Source organism: Seriola dumerili, unplaced genomic scaffold (genome assembly GCF_002260705.1).
Source record: "Seriola dumerili isolate Sdu_G_001 unplaced genomic scaffold, Sdu_1.0 BDQW01000362.1, whole genome shotgun sequence".
NCBI lineage: Eukaryota > Metazoa > Chordata > Actinopteri > Carangiformes > Carangidae > Seriola > Seriola dumerili.
Genome location: NW_019174617.1, coordinates 1,132,099 through 1,159,874, shown reverse-complemented (window position 1 = coordinate 1,159,874; position 27,776 = coordinate 1,132,099). Strand labels below are relative to the sequence as shown.

Sequence of the window (27,776 nt, the reverse complement as noted above, 5' to 3'; positions counted from 1 at the left end):
ATTTACATGGTGCGTCTTAAGTCCGAAATCAATTTGTGTATAACAAAATGACCACTAAAAGGGGCCAGAATAAAATTTTACCCCAGATGCCCTTGCGGGTTAATCTGGCACTGAAGAGAATGTGATTTGTTTGGACATTAATGAGGATTGTGCTACTAAGGTACTGCTCCCACTAACTACATATTTACTAAACACATTCTGTTCCAACCTATTCTGGACCTTCATGGCTGCGCTTGCATGTCATTAAACTTGCATAAATAAGTTGGTTGTTCCTGTGTGCTACCATGTGATTGTACCCACTGAAGATACAGTAGAAAATAGTAAGTAAACCCTAAAGCATTTTCACACATATATATTTACTTTTTGCATTACACATTCATGAACATCTCCATCTCTTTCATGAACCTCTCCATCTCCGCCTCATCTGCTTCAAATAGGCTGTGATTATTATCTACCTCTTTCAAACAGGAAGCTGTCATCCTGTAGAGAGGAAGTCCCAGTGGTGTTGGAAGTACCTGTTCTGTTTTGCAGAGCCTGACTTTACTCCCCGCCAGGGACACCAGCACTCTGCCTTTGTAACCACGGAGCTCCAGCAAACCTCGTTTGTTTGTGGAGGAGGGGTGGGAGAGGCTGTCGGAGGGCTTCTGGGAGCCGCAGGCAGGGGGGCGCGTGGCCGTCTGAAGAGTTTCCATCCACTCCTGGCGCTCCCCTGTGGACACGTGCATGAGTGAGAGACAGAAACAGAGAAAAAGAGAGGTAGATGGTGAATGAGGACAAAAGTGTGAGTGCGCAAAAGAGAGTGAAACCAAGACAAGCCAGGAAGAAAACTAGACAAAGAGAGATCAGGGCATCTTAAAGTCTTTGAATTATAGTGTTAATTCATCATTTTTTCATCCCTTAAGTGAGTTACATTGGCTCGTTGGCTGCTAAACCTTCCCTGCATAGCGATGCAGGCAATTCCAGTCTAAAACAAAAGTAATTGAAACACAGGATGAGCCATGATTGGTGAAAATTAACTTACGCCTCTGGAAAAAGAATATCCTGCAAAGCTGAAAAGTGCAAAGTCTGGCACTAGAGATATAGATAGCTGCTTCTCTGAAATTTGCATGCCTCAAGCAAGATGTGGTGGGGGTAATTTTAGTCAAAGACAACACCTAATTAAAATACACAATTAAAAAAAATATAGCTTCTAATGAGACACAGCTACAGTTCTGTGAATCTACTAATTTGTCTCAACCTGGAAACCAACAGAGAAAAGTCACTGAAAGGTGTAAATACATTTCGCAAAGTAGTTTATTTCGGTTTGAGGGACTATTTGATTTGATATGATATAAATGTGCAACTGTCTTGTTTTGTGGTTTAAGCAATTGAGCCCTGTACCCCTTCAGTTCTCACAGTTTACAATGATAATTTTACAACATTTAGTCATTTAGTCCATTTTTTTTTTTTGTTTTTTAAAATGGGCCCTCGATTTCCTAGTGACTTAAAACGAGAACTGTGTAAAAAGGTCTTAAATATGCACCTCATGGCTACATTCATATCATGCTAACAGGCTAAAAATGAACATCCCAGTCAAAAAAACGTGAGATCAAACTGTTATTTTGGTCCCAGCGTGTTTGGCACAATTATTTATTATCTGTTTCCACTTTTAACCTTGAAACAGAAAAGGCTTTAAGGATGAGTACTAACAGTTGTGTTTGGAAAATGCAGCGTTATCACAGGTCAACTGACTGCCGGTCCTGGAGTGTAAACATCTTCAATAAAAAGCAGGGCGGTGCTAAGGTCAAAATCAGCTTGTGCTAGTTGCGAACGGTTCTACTTCAAACGTAACCTGTAACCCCAAGAACTAGCGTAGTTAATGAATAACATACCATTGCTAGCAGCTAGCTTGTCAGACATGCTAAGAATTGCAGCGTATGTTAGAGCAGAGATACACACTTTATAATTGATTCCTTAATAAATAAATTAAAAAAAATTTTAAAAAAAACAACACCCTACAAACTATTTCTATACTACTGCTGGAGCTAACAAATATTTTCATTACTGATGAATCGGCCATTTCCCAGCCCAGTTGCAGCTCTAACATATAACATTATATACACACAGTATTGCTAGACCAGCTCCATGCATATTGAAAAAGCGAAAGCTTGAGAGGTCTGCTGCACCTAGGTATGGTTGCTAAGCTATTATTTGGACAATCTCCACTCAGGCGAAGGGTTCAGCAAACTGTCCTTAAACTGGCACCTCACATGTTTGGTGCCTTCAAAAGCTATTTGTCCTTGAGTAGGTCACTGAATCTCTACGTTATTGTAAATCACCCTGGATTACCGCACAGCTAAATGGCTCAATTGTAATGCGATGTACCATGTTCCCAACAGGGTTAACATTCAAACGATGTACACTCAAAAGGCCTTTAAGATATCTTCCTCTACAACTTTTCAAACTGACATAAAAGAAGACTTGGAAGCCGGTGCTGTAAAGCCCATTCCCTTACCGCCCAAGACATTTTGCTATCAAAGCCAGCAAAGTGGAAACACAAGAGATAGCAAAAGATTGTAAACACACAAGTATACACACACACACACACACATCACAGCAGCAACCACTGTTGTATCTGTTCAGTACAAGAAAGAAAAAAGAAAAGAAAAAAAAATCGGTAAACTGATATGAAAAGTAAGCCATCAGTGGGGATGGACCTGTAAATTTGAGCAAACAAAATCATAAAAGGAAAGGAAGTTTTTGAAAAAAAGTAAATGCACTTCAATTCAAAACGTGTGCAGCTATCAACTCATCACTCAAAAACAAAAAAGCAATTCTCTGACAGAATTTCTGAAATACACAAACTGACAAAGCGGTGCTCTAACAACAGTGAACATTTGTGTGATCACACAAGGGCGTCGCACCACCCCCTTTTTTAGGAAATGTATTTTTGGACTCCCATGAATTTCAACAGGATGGAGGATATTATGAATGATCTCCAAACACAGAACGTGATATCTGTGTTTCGTACTAACGCAGTTTGTCAAAATATTGAAGATGGAGCCTTTAATTGGTGTATTCACTTCACTTCTCTCTGTTTTTTTTTTTTTTATTATCCATTTATAAGTCCAAATCCAAGTTATTTTCCAAAAGAAGAAAAAAAGCACTGGCACACAAATCATGTCACCAAAATCAATTAAAATATTTGCTCTGTAAGCTAAGGAAACACAAGGACATGCTTGTAGGAGGTCTACAAATTACAAATTTGTAGCACGCCAATTTAGAAATAGAAAATAATTGTTTTGCTGACTTTATTAATTTCCTGAATGGAAAATGTGTCTGTTTTCTTCCCCACAGCTTATCTACAGAACAGAGGGCTTTTGAGTATCTGCAGTATTTTGTCAAACACAAATGGATAGTCAAGCCAGCCCTGTCTTTTCCATGTCTTTACGAGTCCACAGGTAACCAAGTCTGGCATTGCCTAGCAAAAACTAATGTAGTCTAATACAATAGTCCTGCAAGAAATCCGCCTTCATGAAGATTATTAACGTTGAGTTTTGTTAAAACTGTAAAAATATTACAACTATTATGATTGATTATCAAATAATTTCTTTATCAGTTCCAGCAGCTCATATGTGAGGATTGGATGCTTTTCTTTATCATACATGACAGTGATGTTTTGTACTGTGGACCCTGGTCTTCAGAGAGTTGTCCCTTCACTTTACAGTGTGAACTGGAGTGCAGGGGGAAATGTATTTGTTACTCTTTTTGACCACAGGTGCTCGTTAATTGGTGGCTCAGCATGCTGCTTCCAGCGTTGGCGTTATCTCTCTGTGGAGGTCTGTTTTTTTTTTTTTGTTGAACTACACTTTGTGTAATTATCCTCAGGTCTATTTGGATCAGTTCTGACTGTCCTCAGGTCTTTTTTTTTTTTCCTTTCTTTTTTTAAAGGGTTCAGACAAGTTTTCTACAGGTCATTTCAGGGTGAAAATTTTGGATGTGTAAAAACCTTAATCAGAAGTATTATATATGCACACATACAAATATAAACTTGTTTTTTTCTCCTTTCTCTTGTCTTAACAGAGCCAACTGTGTTACCCTCAGAGTGACCTGCCGATGTGTCCTCAACGCACCCTCCCTCTGTAAAGTGACGGACGGACGGGGGGGGGGGGGGGGGGGTTCTCAGTGACCTGTCAATCACTTTGCAGACACTGTCAACCTGACATTGTCGCCAAATTGACCTTAATTAGCCTCTTGACTGTGACACTCTAACCCTCCTGCAGCCTTTGCAGACGTGTTCCTCTCTCTGACCTTGCACGCAAACATATCCACCATCATCTCCACTTCTGAGGAAAAGTTCCTCCTCTCTGGGCATCCTGCTCCTACACGCTACCACCCTCCCAAACTCTCAAATACTGTATCCGCTGCCTGGTCCGAAACTGAGCTCTGGTCAGGCTACCCCTCAGATTCTTATGAATTCACAAAGAGCTGCTATCAATAATGAAAAGCCTACTCAATTATTGACTGCTCTTTACATCACTAGGCTTTACTGTTCCGTCCCGCCCTGCTTTCTGAGTTCCATTACCTGTCCTGCACTCACTTATTTGTCTGTTCATTTATTCAGGGCCTCCTTCCTCTCTCCCTCCACTCTCCTTTTCGCCCCAGCTGTCAATCTGAGCGCGGGAGGGAGGGCTGGAGTGAGGAAGGAGGTGGGAGGATTGAGAGAAACTTGTGAGAGAAACAAGAGGAGACAGTGGTATGCCCGTACGCTTGCGTGTTAGCATGTGGGCATGCGACCCGTGCGCCTGAGTTTGTGTTGCATATATTTGAGTGTATGTTATTGTTTGTTTGTGCACACGGTCTCGCACATGAACCTCCAGCGTGCTTGCCAAAATTATTTTTACTCAAGTGTGCAAACATGCAAACATGCCCTCACCTCTGCATGCATATACAAAGAATATACAGTTACTCTCAGACACTGAAACCCAGCGGCCACATCTAGATTCATCGCTTGTTAAGAGATATATGTATAGCTGTGTATTTGAACGACTGTTCCACTTTACATGGAGAGAGATGAGGAGAGAGGCAGATAGTCCTCATTGAAAGTGGATGAGATGAGAGCCAGGTCCACTCAGCGCTCAACAGAGATCTTAGAAGCCACCCACGCAGTCTCCATCAACAGGAATAAAAAAAGAAATAGAAAAAACACACACACACACACACACACACACACACACACACACACACACACACACACAAAGCAGAGGGTTTGCGGCCATTTGCTCTGATTTCTCTCATTTCAATCGTCTCACGCCAACATAATGTACATACACAACATGGAATGAAATGTTTCCATTATCCTTCAATATTTAATCTACATGTGTTTGCCATGTTTTGTTTTTGTTGCCATATTGCCTATATTGCCGCCATGGATGACATCATCAGCCAATTTTTGCAAATATGAGCACCTGCATGTACAGTCCCAGCAGCCACCGCACATTAATGCACCATCAGAAAGACACGAATCTAACGTCAGTTAGACATTAAATATTGGTTGGAAATGAAAATTGGTCTGACATTAAAATCTAGCGTTGGATAAATAACATTCTGACATTTCGCAGACGTTTTGCTGACGTTTAAAAGACGCTGGGTTTTTCTCATGACTATAATGTCAGTATTTTATATGTCAAGATTGCGTTGGCATGCGACATTTGTAAAAAGTTGGATTTTGGCTACTTGAGAACACAAGTTAAAGCCAACAAACATCAGCTTAGACATTGTCCTGTCGCTGAATTTTGATACACGACGTCACAACCTAAACTCAACCAAAGATCACACCAAGACAATGGTGGCCAGTACAGAAACCAAATAAATACTGTATGTTTGAGGTTAATTACAAACATATTACATAGTTTGTTCAACAGAGATTCCCGACGTCTGTATTTTTTACTGTAAAATGCGTACATATCGTGGTCTGAATTCTTTAATAAGTTCACTTATGCAAATCTTACCAAAAATGTTGGTTTAAATTAAGCCAGTGGTAACAGTCGTGATCTATTGCTAAAATGCTTAACATTAGCTAATGAGCAAAAGAAAAAAAACAAAAAAAAACAAAAAAACATTCCATTACTGGCTATATTGTTTGATAATTTAAAGCTACACTAATTCACATGTTCATATCACTCACAGTGATAATCCCACAGAGAAATACCACAAGACTACAGTTCCTCTCAGTTCAGGAGCATTTCAGTATCTTCAGTTCACTGTTTTGGTTTAACAGTCCCCAACTTCACTGTTTTGGTTCTGTCTCAACGCTTCTGTTTCCAGGCAGCGGTTTTCAGCAAAAAAAAGGCGAATGTCGATCTGCATCCGAACATGGTAGAGCATCAAGCCGCTAAACAGCCAGATAATTGTTGCTGTTAGAGAATGAAACAGAAATGAAAAACCAAAAGCAACAGACGTACATTAATCAGATGGACAGCAACACAGCTCCAGCTCCATGACTGCTAAATATGTTTTCTAACATGCTAGCCACATCAATGCCATAAAGTACTAATGTTTCAGTGTTGTGCGAACAGCTTGTTGCATTGCCCTCAAGTGGCCAATATTCAATTTAACAGATTTAAAAAAGGGGGGAGACTAAAACAAACCACTAGGTAGTTAAATGTAAAATGATGCCAAGTGAAATATGTGCTCCCATTCTGTGTCCTCCTGACTTTATATTTTTTCCCTGGCCTGTTCCCAACCATCTTGTTTTTCTTCCTTACGTCTTCTTTCTCTAACTCTCTTTCCTGTCATCTCAAACAAACCCAACATGTGTTATGAGCAGGCTTGTGGAAAGGCAATTGCAAAAGCATCAGAATCCAAATCATCAACATTTTTTTTCCTCACAATAAATCCCACCTCGTCTCTGGTAGCATGTTTATCTGCGTCTCCTCCACACTTCTCCAACACACTCCCTCCTTGTCCTGACCGTTCTACATCACTCTCCGCTGTGTCTCTTCCTGCCAAACTCTCCTTCCCTCTCACTTTTTTCTTCCCTCCATTCCTGCCACTACTCACTGCATCACTCCCTCCTTCTCTTTTCTCCCCCCTCCCCCCCTCTCTCTCTCCGCCTGCCTTCCTTCCTCCTTCCATCTCTCCTCTCTCAAGCTGACAGTACCTGAGGGAAGAGGCCACCTGCGGACCAAGTGGAGAATCAGCCGACAGCTGTGTGCACACTCTCTCCAGTGGCCTTCAATTATTCACTCACTTCTCCCTCCTCCTTTTCCCTCTCCTCATCTTTACTGTGCCCTTTTCATCTCTCCCCGCCGTCTCTGCCTTTACCTCTCTGTTGCTGTTTCACAGCGAGCTGCCTGTCTCGCTCTATCATTCCTGTTATTCCCTCGCTTAATCCCTTCCTTCCCCTGTTGCTCCTATCCCCTTTTCTTCTAACCTTCCTGGATGCCTTTTAACACTCTCCCACACTCTTCTGACCATCACTCCATCATTTTCTCCCCCTTCTCACCCCTACTGCATCAGCCCAGCAGCTCCTTAACTCCACTTCACTAACCTACTCCTCCTCTTTGCCTCTGTCTCCTCATGTCTCCTTCTTTCTCATGTGTTTCCCAAAAGATTGATGACTCTCCGCCACAAGGCGAGTGGGCCTGTTTAAAGATGCATGAGGTGATGAGGCCAAGTTTTCTCCTCCTTCTCTCTCTCTCTCTCTCTCTTCTTTTTCCCCTCCCAACCCTTTCTTCTGACGGCAGCAACCGCCTCCGTGAGAGGCTTCCCACTGATCCCAGGCGGTCAGAGGCCACCTCCAAATCAGACAGCCCTCCCAGCTCTTGTCAAGATGGCTGAGTGTGACGTATGACGATCAACCAGCAGACAGCGTGATAAATGATGCCGCTGAGGACTGCGACTCATAAATGGACAAAAAAAAAAAAAAGCTGGCAGTCATCGATATGATGATGCACTGAATCGACAGGGAGAGGAGGGAGAATCACTGGTGCTCAGTGCTCAGTGTGGTAAAAATAAATGAAAAAAGAGTTTGAAGGGCAAGTTGTTGGCGATATTGCTTTTTTATGAACCAGAGGTGATACAAAAATGCAATTTTTTTTAGCTGGATAAAGGATCATAATAAATATATCTCATCAAGCAATGCCATAAATAGAATACATGAACAAAACAAGGCCTGCATTTTGTGTATAAATAACTGCGTCAGGTTATACAATCCTTATTTAGCGCGTTGAGGTAGAAGAACTGTGTAGCAGAAAATTTGTTTAAGAGACCCTGACCAAAAATAAGTATGTATATGTAGGTAGTTAGCACTGCAGGTCAAAAATCACTGTTGTACACCCACCTGTATTAGAAACACCTGTGCACCTGCTTATCCTTAGCTATCCAATTAGCCAATCTTGTGGCAGCAGTGCAAAGCAGTGACTTTCACTTTGGAGTGATTGTTGGTGCCAGACGGGCTGGTTTAAGTTTTTCTGAAACTGCTGATCTGCCGGGATTCCTACGCACAAAGGTGTTGTAATGTTTCCAACATCTTGTTGAATCCATGCCACGAAGAACTGTGGCTGTACTGAGAGCAAAGGGAGGCCCTGTCCAGTGTTAGTGTGGTGTTCCTGATAAAGTGCTCAGTGAGAGTATAGATTCCGAAATCATTTCCACTGAAGACTATCTTATTCAATATATTCATTGCTGTCTAGAATGGCTGTCTTGGACTGAAATAAAGCATGGTGCAAGCACTCAATACTCAGGTATAGATAAATAACATCTATTTTAATAGGGCCCATGAGTTGATTTTATGCGACTGCCAACCATAATGTTTTTCTCAAAACCAGCACCATTAGTAACCAAAGTCATAAATTCTCTAATTCTACACATAATGGCAGAAACAGTAACCAGGCAGAATATTTGCATTTCACTGACCTCTGGCTAAAAGTTTCCAGTCTGTTGGACATCTGACAGGTGTGTAAACAAGATTTTTTTTAGGTGGTGTTACGGTGTGTATGAGACTGTCACATTTCCAATTTTAACTAACAAACGCGTGACTGTAGCTTTCTGATATATTACATGGTATTATTCCTGATACATTTCTATAAATTGATATGAAGCTCAAATGAGAGGCTGCTTCTTTATGTCAATAATAACCCATGAAAGCTTTTATGAATGGCCATAAGTGAATAACTGAACAAAATATAATCAGAGTGCTTTTGATAGCATAGACCATAGTGCTTCTCTTTGAAAGTAGCTTGAGCACTTGGCCATTAACAGCCTTGCTCATGAACAGTCCAACTATGCCTTTATAAATGTATTGTATTTTTCTGCTCACAATCTTGCTTCAATAACCCTTTCACTGCTGGCTTACAGGACACTGACTGATGAAGAAGTGTGTCTTAAATCACGCTTGATGTACGAGAGTCTTTAGTGTCTTAGCTATTTCTAACTGAGCACTGAGGACTAAACGACCAGTTGCATTTATCAAGAGCAATAAGCTGATGCTCAATACCAGTGATGAGCAGGTCAAATATTGATGATTCTATTCCTAGCTCAACAGATGTCAATATGTCAATAAGTAGCATTGAGGTCTCAATGATCTGGTCGATAAAAATCTCTCAGTTCTCACATATTCACACTGTACCACACAATGAGTCAAAGGTACTGAACGCAATAACCATGCAAAACTCAATTTCTCCAATCTCACTTATTCACATGAATCAAAGGGCGGCCAGTATCTGACCCCAGAAACAGACCCTCGATTAGTAAATGAGCAGTTTGACCTGAGCTGCCTAATAGACTGCCATCAAGCAGACAGGAAGTAAGGAGTGGAAGGTGTCTCTTTCCCCTCTCATTAAGGCCGACACAACTCTCACTCCATTTTGTCTGACAGAGGGATGAAGAGAGGAAGGAGGAACAAGACTATTGAAGGACATTTCCTAGAAGATCTGAGATTGTTGTTCCTTTATTCTAACCTTTTAGATTGACTTCATACCACAGGTTCAGGTAGGGATATTAAGTCATTACTGCCAGCAACATCTCCCTAAGTAAAATGTACACACCAATTCGCATAAGCATCATATTCATAAAGTATTTACATGAAAATACTTGTAATCTAACAGGCTTATTTGCCTTCTTAACAAACAAAGGTTTATCCATTCATGTAGTACTTCTGTGCAGCATCAACAACTGTAGCACTAGATAAACAGTGAGTGAGTTCAGTTTGGTGTTGGTTTCTGTACGGGCACAATGGTACCAAACGACTGCAGGTTACAGTGCACGGTCATTGCACCCACCTGGTGTTCATTTGCTAATAGTTCAGCACAAAACTCCTCCTCCACAAATGTGTGCTTTTAAATTTCTGTTTGTTTACATGCTAAACAAACAAGCTAGAAAATCTGTTTTAGAAGTGTTGTTAGGTGTTTTTTTTTTTGTTTTTTTTACTTGGGAGACAGCCAGGCTAGATGTTTCAGGCTAGGCTAAATATGCCCTGAATGCACATTAGATTTAAAAAAGAGATAGTACAGAGGACATATAACATGTTTATTATGGAGTTATAGAGATGCTAGTATGTCAATTTTGTTAGCTTTCAAAAGAGCCAGGCTAACGGTTACCAGTTTTTGTGCTAAGCAAAGCTAACTAGGGGCTGGCTGTCATTTCATATTTTAAGTACAGATGCAAGAGTTATGTTCATCTTCTCATCTAATACTGGGAAAGAAAGCAAGTTAGTTTTTCTCCAAAATTGGGAAATTATTCCTTTAAAGATTCAGCATACAGTCACTGTCTCCAGCTGTTGTCTGTTAGGCTAGGCCACACCTCCATACTTAACACACAGATAGGAGATTGATATTGATATTTTCATAAATGCTTTGAAAGAAAGCAAATAAGTACACATTTCTAAAGACAAGACTTTAAGTGATGTAAAACCTCCAATTAAACTGATAATGTCCTTTTAGAGAGAGAAGCAGCAGAAATAAATGGCAGAGAGAAAACTGCAAGAGGAGAAAAAGAGACAAAAAAGAAAGAGGTGAGACAGAAGATTACCACAGATGCATTTAGAGAGAGTGAGGTAAGAATGAGGGAGACAAACAGAAAGGGAAGGGGGAGGGGGAAAGGACAGAGAGAGGGAAACAGAGGAGAACGAGAGAGAAAAACAAGGCCAGACAGGGAATCAGACAGTCAGAGCGACTGAGGCAGACTGACAAGCAGAAAGAGCAGAATGAGTAACTGATAGATGACTGAAAAATACAGCCCAAAAAGAAAAGGGAAAAGATGCACTTGTTGTACCTTCTCTTTCAGCCCGGAATATGAAGGTCCGAAGTGAGGTGACTACCTCAAACTTGTTATCACCCAGTCCTCGTACCTGTCTGATAGCACTGGCCAGGATCATACCTTTGGAGTACATCTCCTATACAGAGAGACAAATAAAGAGAGATAAGAGTGCTGCAAAAACACACAAGGTGTATACACACACACACACACACACACACACACACACACACACACACACACCTTCATGCATGCTTGTAATGTTATTGAATTTTTGCTTATTCCTATTATCTGCATCTGTGGACCCACAATTACTGTTTTCCAGCGCACTGTTTGCATCAATAGATGTGTAATTCTGAGTTGTATTACCGTTGGCTATGATCGCTTTCAATTTGAAACACCACTGACAGACATCCTCAAACTAGAGCCATAACCCATCAATACAGCATCAAATTTATTTGCAGAAACAGCTTCCCTGTTCCCTTTCAAACAATAACTTTGATAAATGGCACAGAGCTCTCGGAAAAGCAGCATTTGAATCAAGAAACTGCTGCAGAAGTATAAACAGCAAAATGTACACTGTATCTTTTCATATGAGCTGCATACCATTTGCTAAGCCAGCAGTCATTGCATTGATGTGATCTTTACATTAACATTGACATTAACATAAAAATTCAAATTACAGACTTGAAATATGTGTAATTTGAAAATGGAGATGCAGGAAATAAACCTACGCTCAATTAAGGACGCCCAAAAACAAGAATAACACACATGGCGCTGTCATTTGGGCGTTAGGAGACATCATAAAACAAATCTACAAGCTGAAAACAAACTTCTCAAATATTTAAAAAGAGACATGTACACTGTACTGGGGATTTGGGTAAAGCATAGGAAGTGCTTGTTGGGTAAAGTGGGATTTGGTTGTGTGTGTATTGTCTCATTACCCCCGTGTTTTCCCCTAGCAGCTCTAGTGGAGGCATCCAAATAAGGAGGATGTTGCACTGGAGGCTTCATGACCCTCTTTACAGTCTCCCTTGACAATGGCAATTAAAGTACTGGGTCGTTGTCAATGTGAAAAAGAGACAGAAGGGGCAAAAAAGAATAATCAAACTTCAATATCATCACTTCTAAAGAAGTTGGGACAGAATGGAACCGCCATCTGATCGGTATTCAAACCATGATGCGGCAAATATATGAGAAAAATGCCCTTAAAGTAGTGGAAAAAGCCAAGAAGATCTCAGATTGTAATGTTCTCTCAGTAGAGTGAACTGGGGGACAGTACATTATGCTTCTGTAGCGGTGTGAAAATCACTGGGTTATAAAAAGGGGAAAAAAGGGGTCGTTGCAGACATTGCATTATTCATGTCGATAATGTCATTATCATTGCAAAGTATGAAAAAAAAAAACAGACATGTCTCTTTTTTCCTCTCTGTTGCTCTTCAATGGGCTTGACCTGAATTTTGATTCTCTGCAGTCCTGTGCACACTATAATGTGCAACACTGCACGTTTTCTCTACTGTAACGCCGCCATCATAAACTGCAAAGATGCAGAGTGGGAAGTGAGCAAGGAAAGGATGAATGGAGGAAGAAAAATGCAGTGAACTTCTGACTCCTCTCTCACCATTGTTAATTAAGCCCGTGACCTTGCCATCCACAAAAGCCTATTTCTGGAGACCATACAGCCAAAAATATACCAGCCAGCGCAGTCAGTTAGGGAGAGAGAGCGGGGGTGGAGGGGAGGAATGAATGGATGGATGGATGGAGGGAGTGTGAAATGAAAAAAAAAAAAAAAAACAGAGAAATTAGGTTTGCGTGAAAGGCCAAGGAGAGGGCTGAGGGAGAGAGAATGGAGAGAGCGTGGAGAGATACAGTGCAAAAATAAATAAATAAATAAAACACAAAGCAAAAAGCAACAGTGAAAATCCATAATAAAGAAGAGAAAGAGATGCAGAAGGAGGAGGAAGAAAAAGGGAGGTGTGTGGGAAAGACATCATGTAGAAATGAAGATGCCTAAGAGGGTCAGGGAGGGGTCCTTCTCATATTAAAGCAGGATGTTAACAATGGAAAGAAGAAGTGGCTCAACCTAATTACCGACAGCCGGCCTTGTAAATTTCTCTCCCCAGGAGTTTCACACCAATATCTCCCCTCTTTCTCTCTCTAAATTTAGATAGAAGTTAAAGGAAGGTGAGGAAAGGAGAAACTAAGTGTGTCCATGTGTGTGTGTATGTGTGCATGTGGATGAATTAGCTTGGTGGCTGCGTGCTGATAATTATACCCCCAGTATGGGTTAACAGTAATTAATTGTTTTAATTCTAGTTTTGGGGTCATGACGGAGAGAGTTGTTTAATTGTGAGTTGTGCATCTGTAAATACTCTGACAGCGGAGTCAGTGGAGGGATGATGAAAGGAAGCGGTCAGCGTTAAGACAGTGGATTCAGACAACAACACCATGCACTGCAGCCGCCCACACACACACACACACACACACACACACACACACACACACACACACACACACACACACACACACACACACATAATGTTTATAGACTAATCTCAAGAGGATGGACTGCCAAGGAAGCAATGAGGCCTAACTATCTCTCTTTCTCCAATAACAGACACACCTGACTCACCTCCCCCTGCCAAAGATCTCCTCCACACTCATTTCCCCTCACTCGTCCTCCCTTCACCTCCCTCCCCACGCTCGACTCTCTCACTCCCACATCCTCTCATTCAAGCTGCTCCTATATCACTACCTCTCATTCTTCCCTCCCAGCACTTGTCAATCCATGTCATTTCGCCAGGCGGTTGCCACCTTTTTTTCCTTTTTGTGGAACTGCCTATCCTGTGTGGATAACTACGTCTCGTTTCTTTTCAAAAACAAACCGGTAAACTTCAGGAAACAATTAAAGCAGAGCAGTGGCGCTAAAGCCTACAATAATGGAGGTGTGGAGAGAGTAGAGAGGAGGGTAAAGAGGGTGGAGAGTTTTACCACCAGCATGGAGTTAAGGCTCTGGCATCTCTAAAGCATCGGATTTTCAGTAGAGGCATGAGGACACCAACTGGATGCAGCAGAAAACTGCACCTCTAAAAAAAATAAAAATAAAAAAAATGCTTGTGGGCAATAATGCAGCCTTGATCAGTGTTTCACTGAGTGGGATGCCTTAAGGATTTGGAGGATGATGCTCTCTGGGCAAAGCTGTCTTTAGGGCAAGTCCAAGCCAAGTCTCAAGTCTTGTCAAAGCAAGTTCTAACTCACAAGGCCTTGAGGGGAAGAGCAAGTTAATTATAAGCAAGTTGGCTGCAAATCTTTCAGGCTTTTGAATGCTGACCATAAATGCTGTAAATTTTTTTGTAACATTTTCATTTCAAACACGTGTTAATAGAGTAGTTTGTTCCACTGGACAATTCCAATAATTGAATATCAGAAATGTGTGGCCATGCAAGGCCTTACTATCACAGTCTCAGACATTAAGGAGTCAGCGAAGTCCAAGTCCTCATTTTTCGACTTCAGAGTGCCACAGGTCTAAGGTACATAAAATTGATACACAAACTTGTTAGCAAACAGTTGCTTATTTACACATCCATCAGAGAGGGAGCAACATTAATATTGATTTGAAGTCATATTTGTGTCCACATGATGAATCTTCTTACGTCCATTCCTGGAGGAAATATCTGGCTCTTGAGCTGCTGAATGCTCCACTGGGTTCATCAGATAGTCGCTAACTGTGTCCGTCTGCTGTTTGGTGTGTACAGCAGCATACAGCTGCCTGCTGAGGCTAAAAGCAAAGCCGATGAGAGCTGTGAGCGTGAATCAAAATATTATCACATATTTCGGGCCCTGTTGTGGTGATCAAAATGAAAGCAAGCATAAATAAAAGACGACAGAAAAAAAAGAAGCATTTTGGGTGTTACAGAGACTGAGGCATCTCGGGAAGACACAGGAGGGAGTAGGCAGAGGAGCTTTCAGGCTTGGCAAGAGAGAGCTTTGCAGCGTCAGACAGACAGACAATCAGGCACACTGAGTCACTCAAAGACTGATCCCCGATCCTAAAACCTCATCTCCCCTTTGGCCTCCTCCCTAGCCCCCCCCCCACCCACCCTGTCCTCTCATCCCTTCATCCCTCGCAGCCATCCGCCTCACTTCCTCCCCTCACTACCCTGAAGCCAGGCTTTGGACTGTTTTTTCACAAACACACACACACTAACACACACTAACACACACACACACACACACACACACACACACACACGACACCACATCAGGACCCTGAAGACTACATCTCAGGCCCAAAGCGTTCTCCCAAGTCAATCCTGGTGTTGACGAAATCAGGCGAAAGGGGTGATTGATGAGACGGATTGGATACACCGCTGTAGAGGGAAAAGTGAGACTGAGGATCTCGCTACTCTCCCACGCCACCTCCGCTACCCCGATGATGACATCACCGCGGCCAGAGACCTTCAAGCTGCGACTGTGATTAAGTGCGATTAGTTCTGTCTGGGGCTGACAGATCCCACCGGATTTCAAACTAGAAAAGAGTTTTCTGGCTGTTGAAAGTTTAAGAAAGAGAACAAGCATGGGAATGTTTCAGTGTGTAGGCATTTTTGTTTTTGTGTACATGTACAAAGACTGAACAACATTTTCTACAGCAGAAGTAGAATGTTAGCTAACATTAGCCACCATAAGCTACTGGTCATAACAGACCGACCAGAATTGATAGAATTGTGGTTCTAGCAGCAAAATCTGCATGTATTGAATAGAGCAAGGTTGCGTTTTACTGCTAATGAATTCTCTAATGTGTAAGAGAAATAATATGTTATTCTTTTTTTTTTTAAGTTACATAGTTGTGGAAATTCTTGAGATTTGAAGAAAAGACATTCACCGGGAGCTCAGAAGTATTTATTCTAAGCTTGACGTCAAGGTGGAAATGATGAGCGGCACAATGCAGTTGTGAATCAGAGTAATGCCACATCAGTGATGTCCAGACTTATTTCTTGGAGTGTAAGTGTGGGCCTACAAAATAAGAAGAGTAGAAGGAAAATTCCTTCACACAATACTTTGGTTTATGTCTGGTAATATCTGACACATACATAAACTGACATCATCTTCATCTTCACGTGTACTGAAAATGTTAGTATGCTTAACTAAGATGGTTAACATGTTATTGTGGACATTAGCATTTAGCTTACATGTGTCTCAGCACAGCCTCACTGTGCCACTAGCATGTCTCTACATTCTTAGCTTTGTTGGGAGATAAAGGTAGTTTGAGTCAGTTGAGCTTAGTTTGGCTTCATTCGAATTTTTTTAATCTTGATAGATGTCAATCAGTATGTAATGATATACTAAATATGCAAATTAGTGCACAACACTATCTAGCGACATTTTGAGGCGGCTTTAGCTACTTTCCATTGAAAATTGTTGACAAAATTGCTTGTAGTTGGAGCACCTGAGAGATGAGTCTGAGACAGTATCCATTTAAAGCGCAACAAGATATTTGGTTTGGGGAAGGAAGGAGGCGGCATATTCACACACACAGTGAGTGCTTGCTTGTTTTTGTTGAATATCACAGTAATTTGCTCCAGTTGCAGATCACTCCAGTGGAATAATGTTGTAATCAGTACAACTCCTCTGAGATCAGTTGTGTAGATTTTGATCCCCCGTGTCAACGCGACAAAATTTGAGACTCAAAAAGGTTATGTACTGTAAGCAGTGCAGCAATTTTTTGTAGTCACACAAGCACACACACAGACACACCACACATGTCTCTGCACTGTGAGTGAAAGCAAACCACCGACTCATATTTCAATTTCAGACACAAAGCGGTGCTGAGAGACTTCCTCACAATCTTCATCTACCCCGCGTTCACCCTGTGGAGGTGGCACTGGGTGGCACGCAGGGTGGTACAAGGCCTCAGCTGGCCACATAAACCAGGGATGACAGAGAGATTGTATTCGACCTCTTCGCTCACCCGAAACATGATGAAGCCCTCTGCTTTCTCAGAGGGGAGAGTCACATTGGCAGGATGACTTTAAAAAGTCTAAACAATAATCCCTGTTCTCTCTCTCTCTCCCTAACACACACACACACACACACTAAAGCAAACTTTCATCTTTCCAAAAAGTGTCGTGCCTACGCCAACAGTGACACGGACTATAAAGTGCTGACTCGCTGGCCTCCCTGCCGATTGCCGCTCTGCTGGCAACGGAGCGTGTCCTGATAAATAAAGCAACAAATACAATGGAAAGAGAAAACGAGGGGAAAGAGAGAGAGAGCGACAGAGCGAGCAGGAGAGCATGGAGGGCTATAATTAGTATGTGATTAACGAGCAGGCTTCAGACAGGTCCCACATCATTGATTGTGATGTTGTGCAATGCTGCTGCAGCGAAAACGAGCTGGCCCTGGGAGGGGGCACCGAGGTCACCGCTCACACACAAACACACAGAAAAGTGTTTGTTCTTAGTGCAAGATACATCCAACAGTCATTAATGAGAAGATGAAGGTAAAGCACATAATGTCAGCTAGGTTGTGGCCGTGCGAGACTCACTTGAAAACAAAGGATCCGAGCATTAAAACTTGTACTGAAAAAAACGCTTTGTTGTGAGTTTTAGCTCCTCGAATAGAAATCATAGAGTTTTTAATGTATTTTGACAAGGAAGCTCGTGGAAGCTACGCATTTCTGTTTAGTATAAATTCATTAAAGAGTTGTGACATGTTCTTGAGTTGTGTAATTGAACGTAAATCAAGTTTACAACCCTATCTACTATTCATTTTTGTCAGTATTACAGCATTGTTGCATGGTAATGCAGTTTAAGTGCAAACTGATTGAAGTCTGCACAGCATACTTCCTGAGAACTGACTAAATTACATCCACAACATTAAGTATTGAAAAGTGTAAAGTATCAAAAGTTAGCATTGATTGCTTGGTGAGATTCTTATTTACCTTCTCTTCAGATATTTCCTCATCTAACATCAGAAAACATAGCTATATGTTTATTTATTTATTTTGTTTTTTATTTTATATTGATGCAATAAGGATACTGAAGAAAGAGGACATTTTGGCATTGGACATTAAAAAACACTGTAATTTAAGTAATCAGTAGGTGCATTTCCATTAACCTTTTTAATGCGCAATTTGAAACTGGGGACTTAAAAACAAGTAGCGAAAACAGGAGAATTTCACAAAAACTCTCAAATCTCGTAAAAGAATTTATATGCTCGCATAAGGTGGTTTATCAGACTATTCAACAAAGCAACATTTCGCAAAACTGAAACGGGATGAGACACTTTTTTCACATTTAAGTCGTAGCACCTGCCGTGTCATGCCCCACAGACCCAGTTCCAACCAAGAGACAGACTGCTGTCATGTTTCACAAGCAAGAGATTTCAGGCCCCTACCTCAGAGCAATAATGTAATGTTAAAAAAAAAAAAAAAAAAACATCATGCAGACTTGATATGAACTGTAATGGATAACACAACTCATTAATGGAGGCATCATCTCAAAGTTCAAATGAAAGAGCGGCTCAGTAGTTCAAAAGGACAAATGTGGTCATATAAAAGGATGGCTGAGCAAGGCAAACAAGCTCACTCTGATGCACTTCTTTAGTGAAATTTCATTAGTTAGTTTGATCGGCTCAGTTGATAACTGTCTGTAACTGACTGTTGTCTTCATTCAAAGCTGCAGCCCCAAACCAGTTTATAAATGTTGGTGCAAATCAAAAGGTGTGTGACTTGAAAACAACAGATGGAACAAGTGAAGGTTAAACTGCCATCTTGCTTGCATCTGTGTCTGCCTCCTCTACAGTTTCTGCTTTTTCAGCCCCCATACTCTCACCCTACCCCATCTCTCTCTCCCTCTCATCCCTCCCTCCCTCTGATGATGAGGCAGGCAATGCTAAGCGAAATTTCAAGCTCAACTGTCAGACAGAAGGAGTATAAAGAGAGGTACAGGGAGGAAGAAATGCTGAGGGAGGCAAAAACAGAGGAGAGTCTTCCCTCTCCCTCCCCTTTCCTTCTTTCTTTCTCTGATAACTGGTCAGATGCCAACATCAATGTACTTTACTGTATGGCTGGGCGGGCACAGAGAGTGCTGGCCCGTCATGCGTGGTGTAATGTCACTCTGTCCTTGCTCCCATTCTTTAGCCTGCCAAGCTAATGATGATGATGATGACAATGAGAAGGAGGAGGAGGAGAAAGAGAAGGGAACACTTAGGAACTTGGCTCGACCGCTCGTGGCGTAGATTTCTGTGACGGAGGGATGAGATTGGCTTCGCCAGTTTGCATGTGGAGGCTGCGAGTTTGTCAGCAGCAAGGGGAGGGGAGGTGTGAACATGTGCATGCAAAAAAAGGTTTTAGGCTTAAGGGACCATTAGCGTGTACATGTGCTTTCTTTCACACCTACCTTGTCATTGTTGTAGTAGGCCAGACTCTCACCATCGAATCGCACCCACCTCCTTTGAAAAACACATTTTCTGCGAATAAAAGGTGAAAAGTTGAGGTGAAAATATGTAATAAACCCCCAAATTCAATCCATCAGTCTCATTGGCTTATAAACCAAACAAAGTCAGTTTTTTCAAAAAAAAAAAAAAAAAAACACATCCAAAACTGTCAAGACAGTAAGCCAGTAACTAAATCTGCTCTGAACAGGTACTCATATTTCATCAAGAGTGCCACTGATTCAATAATGTCAAGAGTTGTATCAACAGCTGCCAATTAGCATAATCAAAACAAATGGCTACTTTCAGTTTGAATATTCAACAGCCCAAGGGCAGTTTGCCAAACCTATGCAAATGAGGTGGTGAAGGAGAATATAAAAAGGAAGTCAGTGATTGATAGCTCTGGCTTAGAGCAATGGTGAAACATGGAGCACCAAGAGACTCTGGAAAGAAAATGCAGTTTTGCCAGGGAGGCCAAACTAAGCAAAATAATGAACGACATAATATGCATCTCAGTGCTACGAAGTTATCTCCCTTCTTCTCTTCCTATCCTTCCAATAGGGCTATTCATTATGGAAAGATCTCCTTCGGGCTTCTGTATCTAATACCATTTATCAATTTTAAATAATCATCAAAGATAGACGACACATGGGGAGATGGGGCAGCAGGGGAGAGTGCAGAATGGAAACAGTCTGCATGGAAACAGGAAGTAGTGGTTGGAGACTCTTGCACTGTGGTTCTTTGCCACTTGACAGGTGGTGGCAAGATGCATATGTTCATTTGTTGGGGTGAAAGGTTGCACACCAAAACTCAGCAAGAACATGCACTGATGTTAACAGGAGATAAATATTTATGACCGACAATCCCTTTGCAATATGGAGCTGCAGTAAAACCGGCAGTCATGAGGATTTCATACAGACCAGCGTATCATTACATCAGATAAAGAAGGAATTTCTAAATTCTGATCATCTGAGCAGAATCTCTAATCACATTTACCATCCTCGGCAGCACTGTAACTTACCCTTGAGGTGACAGTTTGTCCAGCCAGCCCACTTTGAGCACCTGGTGTTTGGGCGCTCCATAGAAGCATGCATATGGAGAAATATCAGGCAATGCATTTCTGCTCACACCCCCCAGGGCTTCTGCAGGCTCTGAGTAGAGGTCACAATCCACCATGATCAAGGATCCATCCTTAGGGCCAGAGGCAACTGGACCAACGGCAAGAGTTTCAGGGGTCAGGGTGAAACTTTGGTCCGAAATGGCTCGCGGCAAAATGCTGACACACTCATCCACTGTTGAATACTCATCTTTGTAGCGGTCTGCGATAGCTGGAGCTGGTGGAGAACCTTTGTCCTTTGACGCTTTTTGTTTAGGTGACTTTTTCCTGCATGAACACAGATAACAAAATGTGTTGGGTGACTATACATTCATCTACTAAACTGATACTGATAAGCAGTTAAATTTATGAGTTAATACCGGCAAGAAGAACATTGTTTCTCTGCCCTTTGTTGTTGAAAATTTCAAACCTTTCATTAGCATCATCGCTAGGTGTGGTTGGATGATAATTAGCGTGCTCTGTTGCACCTGTAGCCACACCTAACAGTGAGGTAATGAGGAGTACACTTCCTCATTACTAACTAACTAGTAAGTAATCTTTAAAGTACGTTGCATCTTCTAAGGACAAGCTGCTAAAGAATTTTAACATAATTACAGAACTTTACTAACGCAATGTTCTTTGAGTCCTGTTGGACAGAAAACAAACTGAATGGGCCAAAACCAGAGAAACAGGACCCTTATCTGTAGTTCTACTGTCTCTGTACAGCGTAAAGGGGTTTGTTTGTTCAGATTAATTGTAGTTTAATGTAAAACGTGCAAATAACAGTAGAATTACCATTAGTTACGGCAGAGAACGTGGGCTGGGTGTTAAAGATAGTTGCACATTTGGCAGAATACACTGCCACGAGGTAGCTGAATAGCTCAATACCACAGAGAACTGTTCACGAAGAAATTGTTACAGCCCATATTGTAACTCCCCTTAAAACCACCCTTTTTTAGATCTTTGTTTGTGTCCTGATTAACAATTGTGATGCAACATGTTAATTAATGCTTTAGGGATGCCAGTAGGCCTAGTTTTGAACTTGGAGAGAGCCGGGCTAGCCGTTTCTCCATCCTTCCTGTCTTTCTGCTAAGCCAATAAGAGTGTACAGACATGAGTGTGGTATTGATCTTCATACTTAACTCCCGGCATGAAAGTGAATGTGCACATTTCCTGAAATTTCAAACTATCGTACATCTAAGGCAGGAAATGTATAGTTATTCCCCTCAAATCACCCTGACTACTTGATGATTTTGAATGCAGCTGAAGAATTGCATTTATTGTTGTACTGCAAACACCATTGTGGCCACATATTTGCATCTGAATATTGACCATTTAAATACATCAAACTAACTTGTGAAGATGCATGTAAGCAGATGAAATATTTTGGCAGCTGGAGCTTAAGAAGTGGTTAACACCACAGTAGATTTGCATAGTTGTTGTTGTCCTACTTTGAGAAAGCATGTGACCTTTAACATAGTGCTACATAACAATATAAAATCTTATTATTTTATCTGATGTTACACTGAGACTGAGACTGCTGACCTCAACAGCATTGTTTATGGTCAGTTCTCTTTCTCAACATTTGAATTTCTATTTATGCATCTAGAGCATGGGACACCAGTATTACTTCAGAATACTATACCTCTGTTTCTTCTGCTTTATCATGTCCTTAAACCCCTTCTGTAAACCCTCTTTAACACCTTGGTCCTGTAGAGCACAAAAGAGATTAGCATCAAATGAAAAAAAAGCATCCATCTTTCAGTCAGACACTGTTATCTTGTTGCTGCACTAAGCTATGTTAACTTTAGGGCTAGGTGACATTTCTATTAACCTCGCGGGGCAAACTGAAACAAGCACATTTTCCACTCTGTTATGCGTTCATGGTGACAATATTAACACTGAGAGGGAAGTTTGGTGTGCAGGCTGTGGCTGAAACACGGCTGATAGTGTTGAAGATCTGAGAAATGTCTGTTCCTCTTTGGTAAGCTGCTACTCACTGTCCACTAGTGGGAGTGTATGGTCTCTTACCGGAGGGCTTTCAGGGTTGTTGTACAGGAACATTTCTCCGTAGGGAGCAATAGGCGTCAGGGTTCTTTGAAGTGTAGCTAAAAGGACACAGAGACAACAAAATAGTGGTTTTGTCATGGCATTGAACCTTGCCGAACACAGTGTGAAGGCCTAAACATGATGCTTGAAAAGTAAGGAGCTTAACAGGATTGTTCCAGTTAAATTTCAAATCACTCAGATGTTATAGTGCCCTTTGCTTTAACCAACTCATTGATCTGAATAAATGTGCCAACCTTTGATCCATGCAAGCAGTAAACCAATTAAATTTTGTTTTAGCATGCCTATCTCTCTTCCTCTGCCCCTTTCCTCGCCCAACTGGGAGTATGAGCCTCCTCAGTCCGCCTCAAACTGACTGAGCCTCTTCCAAGGCCATTTCTCTGTCTTGGTTCCTGCAGGGACCATGGTCGGTGGAAGACGAAGAAGAAGAGCGGAGAGACTCTGGCCAGACACTATTAGTCTGGAGACCTGGGGCCACCCTGCGTGGGCTCCTGCCTGTCTCTGTGAAAAATGACACCACCCTCTCCTGAGGATTGCAAGGGCCAGAAGACACAGCCACAGGGCTAGACTCACACATAGACACCGGTGGAGGAACAGATATGCACACAGACAGTGGTGTACAAAGATCGAAATACCCTCAGACACATGAAGATGCCTTGAGAGAAACAGAGACATAAAAGGATGAACAGTCAAATAAGCGAAGTCTCACACTCACACCGTTACAGATGTGAATCGACTACATTTTAAAGCTTTACAGACACAGAACTCCAAAACAATGTGGGCCATTACAGAAGGGCACAAAGGGCATGTACCAGACTTGGTACATTTTATGAAGGGGTCAGTTTATTTGATGATAGAATCCACTCCAACACAGTGGCCCTCGCTACCAACGGGCTCGGTGGGCAGATGGCAACCATCAATCATCATCTATCAGCTGACCTTCAGGCCACTCGCGATTCTCTCTGAGGGCCACTGGACGCCACTGTACTCAATTCCTGTCTGATTCCCTCTATTCTTCCCTCGCTGGCTCCATCTCTGGCTTCTGCCTTTGTTTCTCTCAGTGAACCACACTGCTTCTTTATCTGTTCATGACCTGACTCACTCTCAAGTCGCAGTCTGTGAAGCGACCTAAATGCAGCCATCAGCGCAGAGTTACCGAGGAGATTGATTTTGTTCTGAATGAGGCCTCCCTGCTTTTAAGTCAGGGGGTTACAGGTTAGTTTGTTATAATCACTTATATGTGTCTCTCCCACAGCAGAGCACAGAGAACACAAAACTGCCACCAACTGAATTTAAATTAGTCAACAAAAAATGTGTTGTTTCCCAAATGTACTAGTGAATAGTTTAAGAGTTTTTTCTACTAAATGACAATAATTAATGATGTTGAGAATAATGGTTATTATTATTATAGTTATCATGATTTTTTAGTTCGTTTTTTTACTAATGTATTAAGTTCACAGTAGAAAGAAGTTTTGCAGTGGAATATTGAAGTAGTATTACAAATGAGCCAAAATCATCCTCAAATGAAGACCATGTATGCAGCTGAAAGCCCCTGAAAAAAGGAAAGTGGACTTTGATTACAGATTTTTGTTGTTTTAAGTGGTAAATAGCAAAACTTAGCTAAAAGCTAATATTTTTTTGGTTTGTTTTGCATCTTTTTCTATGAAAAATGTCAATCATGACAGAGTACATTAAACTTGTAAGGTCAGACTTAAACTGATTTTATAGAATAAATGAGGGAGAGTATAATCTTTTTGTATCTAATAGCTTATTCTTTGTCCTTTTTTTTCCTCTTGCTTTTCCAAATTAAAAATAAAATAAAAAAAAAAGAAAAGAAAAAGATATCTTCCAATAGCTTGTTTTGTCTGACCAACAATCCACAACACAAAGGTTTTACATTAATACCAATATAAAACTCGCTTATCTAGAAAGCCTTAGTTGCACTAGCATTCTTCCTCTGGCTACTGTGGTTAGTGCCAATGTGTGCGTGTGTGTATGTGTGTGTCTGTGTGTGTCTGTGGCTTAGGGTGTACACACATTTGTAAGTGTATTGTACACTGTAGTGTATGTACAAAGTCTGGCACTTGAGATTATGTATGTATGTCACTGTACGATCAAAGGCCCTGCAAAGTAAAACTATTTTAATAATTGAATAATTGAATATTCTGCCCAGTCTGCTGTGCTGCTACAGCTGCTGAAGAAGCAATACACAGAAACGTGTTTTCGCAATGAGATTTTTCTCGTGAAAGAAACTTATTTATAAAAGAGGATGTGTGAGGGTGTTAATTAAAATTCTGCAAGCCTCCAGTAACAAGTTTTGATTGAATACAACAATCATTCTGTGAGACTACACTGCACAATTTTTTTTAAAGTTCTGGATCTCATCTTGGAATAAACTCTTCAAATATGCTCGGGTAAAATGCTAGACCTTGCTGTGAAGGGAGTTTTAGCTTGCTAGTCAAGCTCCCCGTTTCCCTGCTCTGGGACCGCCTCGCCTCCCTCTCTTCCTCCGTCTCTCAGTCTGTTTTGCATCCATCTCCTCTTCCTTCCTCCCAACCCACTTCACTGTCTTGCCTTTCTCTCTAGTCTCACTGTCTTTCCTTTTCTCTCTAGTCTCACTCCCTGTCTTGTTCCATACAGAGAAAAAGTTGGCAAAACAAGGTCTACCGAGATATCGCTGCGTTGAAGGTACACGGAACAAGGATGGAAGGGGAGGCCAAAAAAGGAGTGTGAGGGGAGATGAAGCAAAAAAAAAATTGGACAGAAATCTGTTGAATCCGTAGCATGAAATAATGTCACAATGTGGTCATATATTGTCTCAAAGTGACTGACATCTTCACGGGTGTTAATGCATTCATACAGACTGTCCTCACAGAAAGGAGCCATATAATCCTAGGAGAACACGATTACCTCAGCACAGCACGCAGCTCACGTAGTATCTCGTCAGATGAGGGTTGACTAAGCCCAGTAAATACAGCTAGGGAGGAGGCAAAATTCTAAACATATTTGTTCTGGTTGTACTACAAGCCTGTGTGTTGTTAGCAAAGTTAAACAACTTCTGAAAAACTTTGGAGAGCTGGGCGACAGGAATACACACTAGGGTCTTGCTGAGGGATAAGATGTGAGGGAGCATATTCCCTCTGAGATGAGTGCTTGAAACAGGGGCAACACCTTTTCCCACGACACTGGTGCCGAACACCCCCACCCCACCCACGCACTACCCTCACCTCGTCTCCCTTCTTTCATCCGGGCAAACAACAGCACTGCTGACTCTACTGCTGAATGAAATATTCATGGCAGAGACGAAGCGGGTGCAGCTAAAAGACTGTGTGTACCTTTCCGTACGCCGTTTGCACCAGTGGGACCTTCGGAGCCAGTTAGGTGTTCAGGGCTGGTTGTTTGTGCTGGTGGTGTGCTCCTGAGGAGGAAGAGAAATCAGTGAATTGGAACCACCAGTACAGCACGTGGGGAAAAACAGGTAACACTATGTAGACGTAAAGGCCTTCAGAACAGAGATCTCACAGTTAGTTTAAGAGTTCAAAAGTTCAACAATATACATTAATGTACATGGAATGGAGAAGTGAATATGAAATTAGAGGCCTCAGGTTCTCCAGCGCGTGAATCTGAATGCAAAGTGAAAAATTCATTCATGCCGTAGCAGCATACAAGTATATTTCTCCAGGTGCTTTTCACCTTGCTGTTCTAACTTATGTGATGAGTTCTCAGAACTTTCATAAAGTCAAACTTTGTGCTTAAAGGAGTAGCTTTTGGGATATACACTTATTCGCTATCTTGCTGAATTAGGTGAGAAAATCAATAACACCAACAACACCACAATCATATCTTACAATAAATATGAAGCTAAAACTGGCTGCTGGTTAAAAGAGCTTAGCAGAAAGACTCAAAAAAGGAAGAAACAGCTGGTATGGCTCTGTCCAAAGGTTAAAAAAAATCCTATTCCTTGGAGGAATAGTTTGACATTTTGGGAAATGTGCTTCTGAACTTTCTTGCAGAGTGTAAGATGACCGCATTGACACCACTCTCCACTGTCCATACAGTAAATATGAAGCTATAGCCAGGGCCTAGCTTGGCTATAGAATGAAAACAAGGGGAAACAGCTAGCCTGGCTTTGTCCAAAGATGAAAAAACTGCCTTCCAGCAGCTCTTAAGCTATCTTAATCAACACATTACTTTCATCTTGTTTGTTTAATCCAGACAAAAATTATGTAGTAAAACATCAAGTAAAAACGTCATCATGTCTGCACAGCAAGCTACAGCCAGAAGCCTGTCAGCTTAGCTTAGCAGAAAAACTGGAAACGAGGGGGGAAAAAAAGCTAGCTTGGCTTTGTCAAAAGGTAACAATGGGAAATACACTTATTTACTAGCTTGCTAAGAGTAAATGGTGCCAAGTTTTCTCTGTATCTCTACCTAGCCAACATTAGCATAAACAGTTGTTTACTCATCAGTCTAGAAGAAAGTTCTACCTCAAACTTCATTTCTTTACTCGCCATGAACTGTCTCCAGTTGTTGTTGTAGTTGCTCCAGATGCTTTCATTTCTGTCACTTCTTTTCTTCTGTCGAAGTTAGCATACTAAACTGCTAGCCCCAACCCGCCCTGTCTCATAATACTACTCTGCAATAGCGTGTCACTGTGGCGTCCACTCAGTTCAGTATGTGAGGATGGAGAAGTAGTGCTTCTCAGATGGCATATTCTAAACTCTTGTCTTGGAAACACAACAATGGCTGAAGCTCTTGCCAACCAACCATCACCACCACCACCCTCTCCTGACAAAAAAAACACATTCAGCAGCAGAGAAAACTTAATACTGCACCTTTAACCAGGGTTCCCACGCCCTCTTAAACTTTGATGCTTCAATGTGCGAACTTTTCTCAATTGTGCTGTTGTACAGTGATGGCAGACTATGTGGTCTCTTGCTTTCTCTAG

At 41.5% G+C, this 27,776-nt stretch overlaps 1 protein-coding gene across 1 annotated transcript in view; it reads right to left on the bottom strand.

Annotated features, from left to right (window-relative positions):
• The window catches only part of arap2 (ArfGAP with RhoGAP domain, ankyrin repeat and PH domain 2), a 112,299-nt gene that overhangs the window by 83,133 nt on the left and 1,390 nt on the right, over positions 1–27,776 (bottom strand). The window contains exons 3-9 of the mRNA XM_022760736.1: positions 26,167–26,249; positions 22,796–22,872; positions 22,410–22,474; positions 20,690–21,052; positions 19,635–19,704; positions 11,254–11,374; positions 516–709 (exon numbers count right to left, since the gene is read on the bottom strand). Of these exons, the coding sequence (XP_022616457.1) occupies positions 516–709; positions 11,254–11,374; positions 19,635–19,704; positions 20,690–21,052; positions 22,410–22,474; positions 22,796–22,872; positions 26,167–26,249 (973 nt within the window). The remainder of the gene's footprint in view (positions 1–515; positions 710–11,253; positions 11,375–19,634; positions 19,705–20,689; positions 21,053–22,409; positions 22,475–22,795; positions 22,873–26,166; positions 26,250–27,776) is intronic.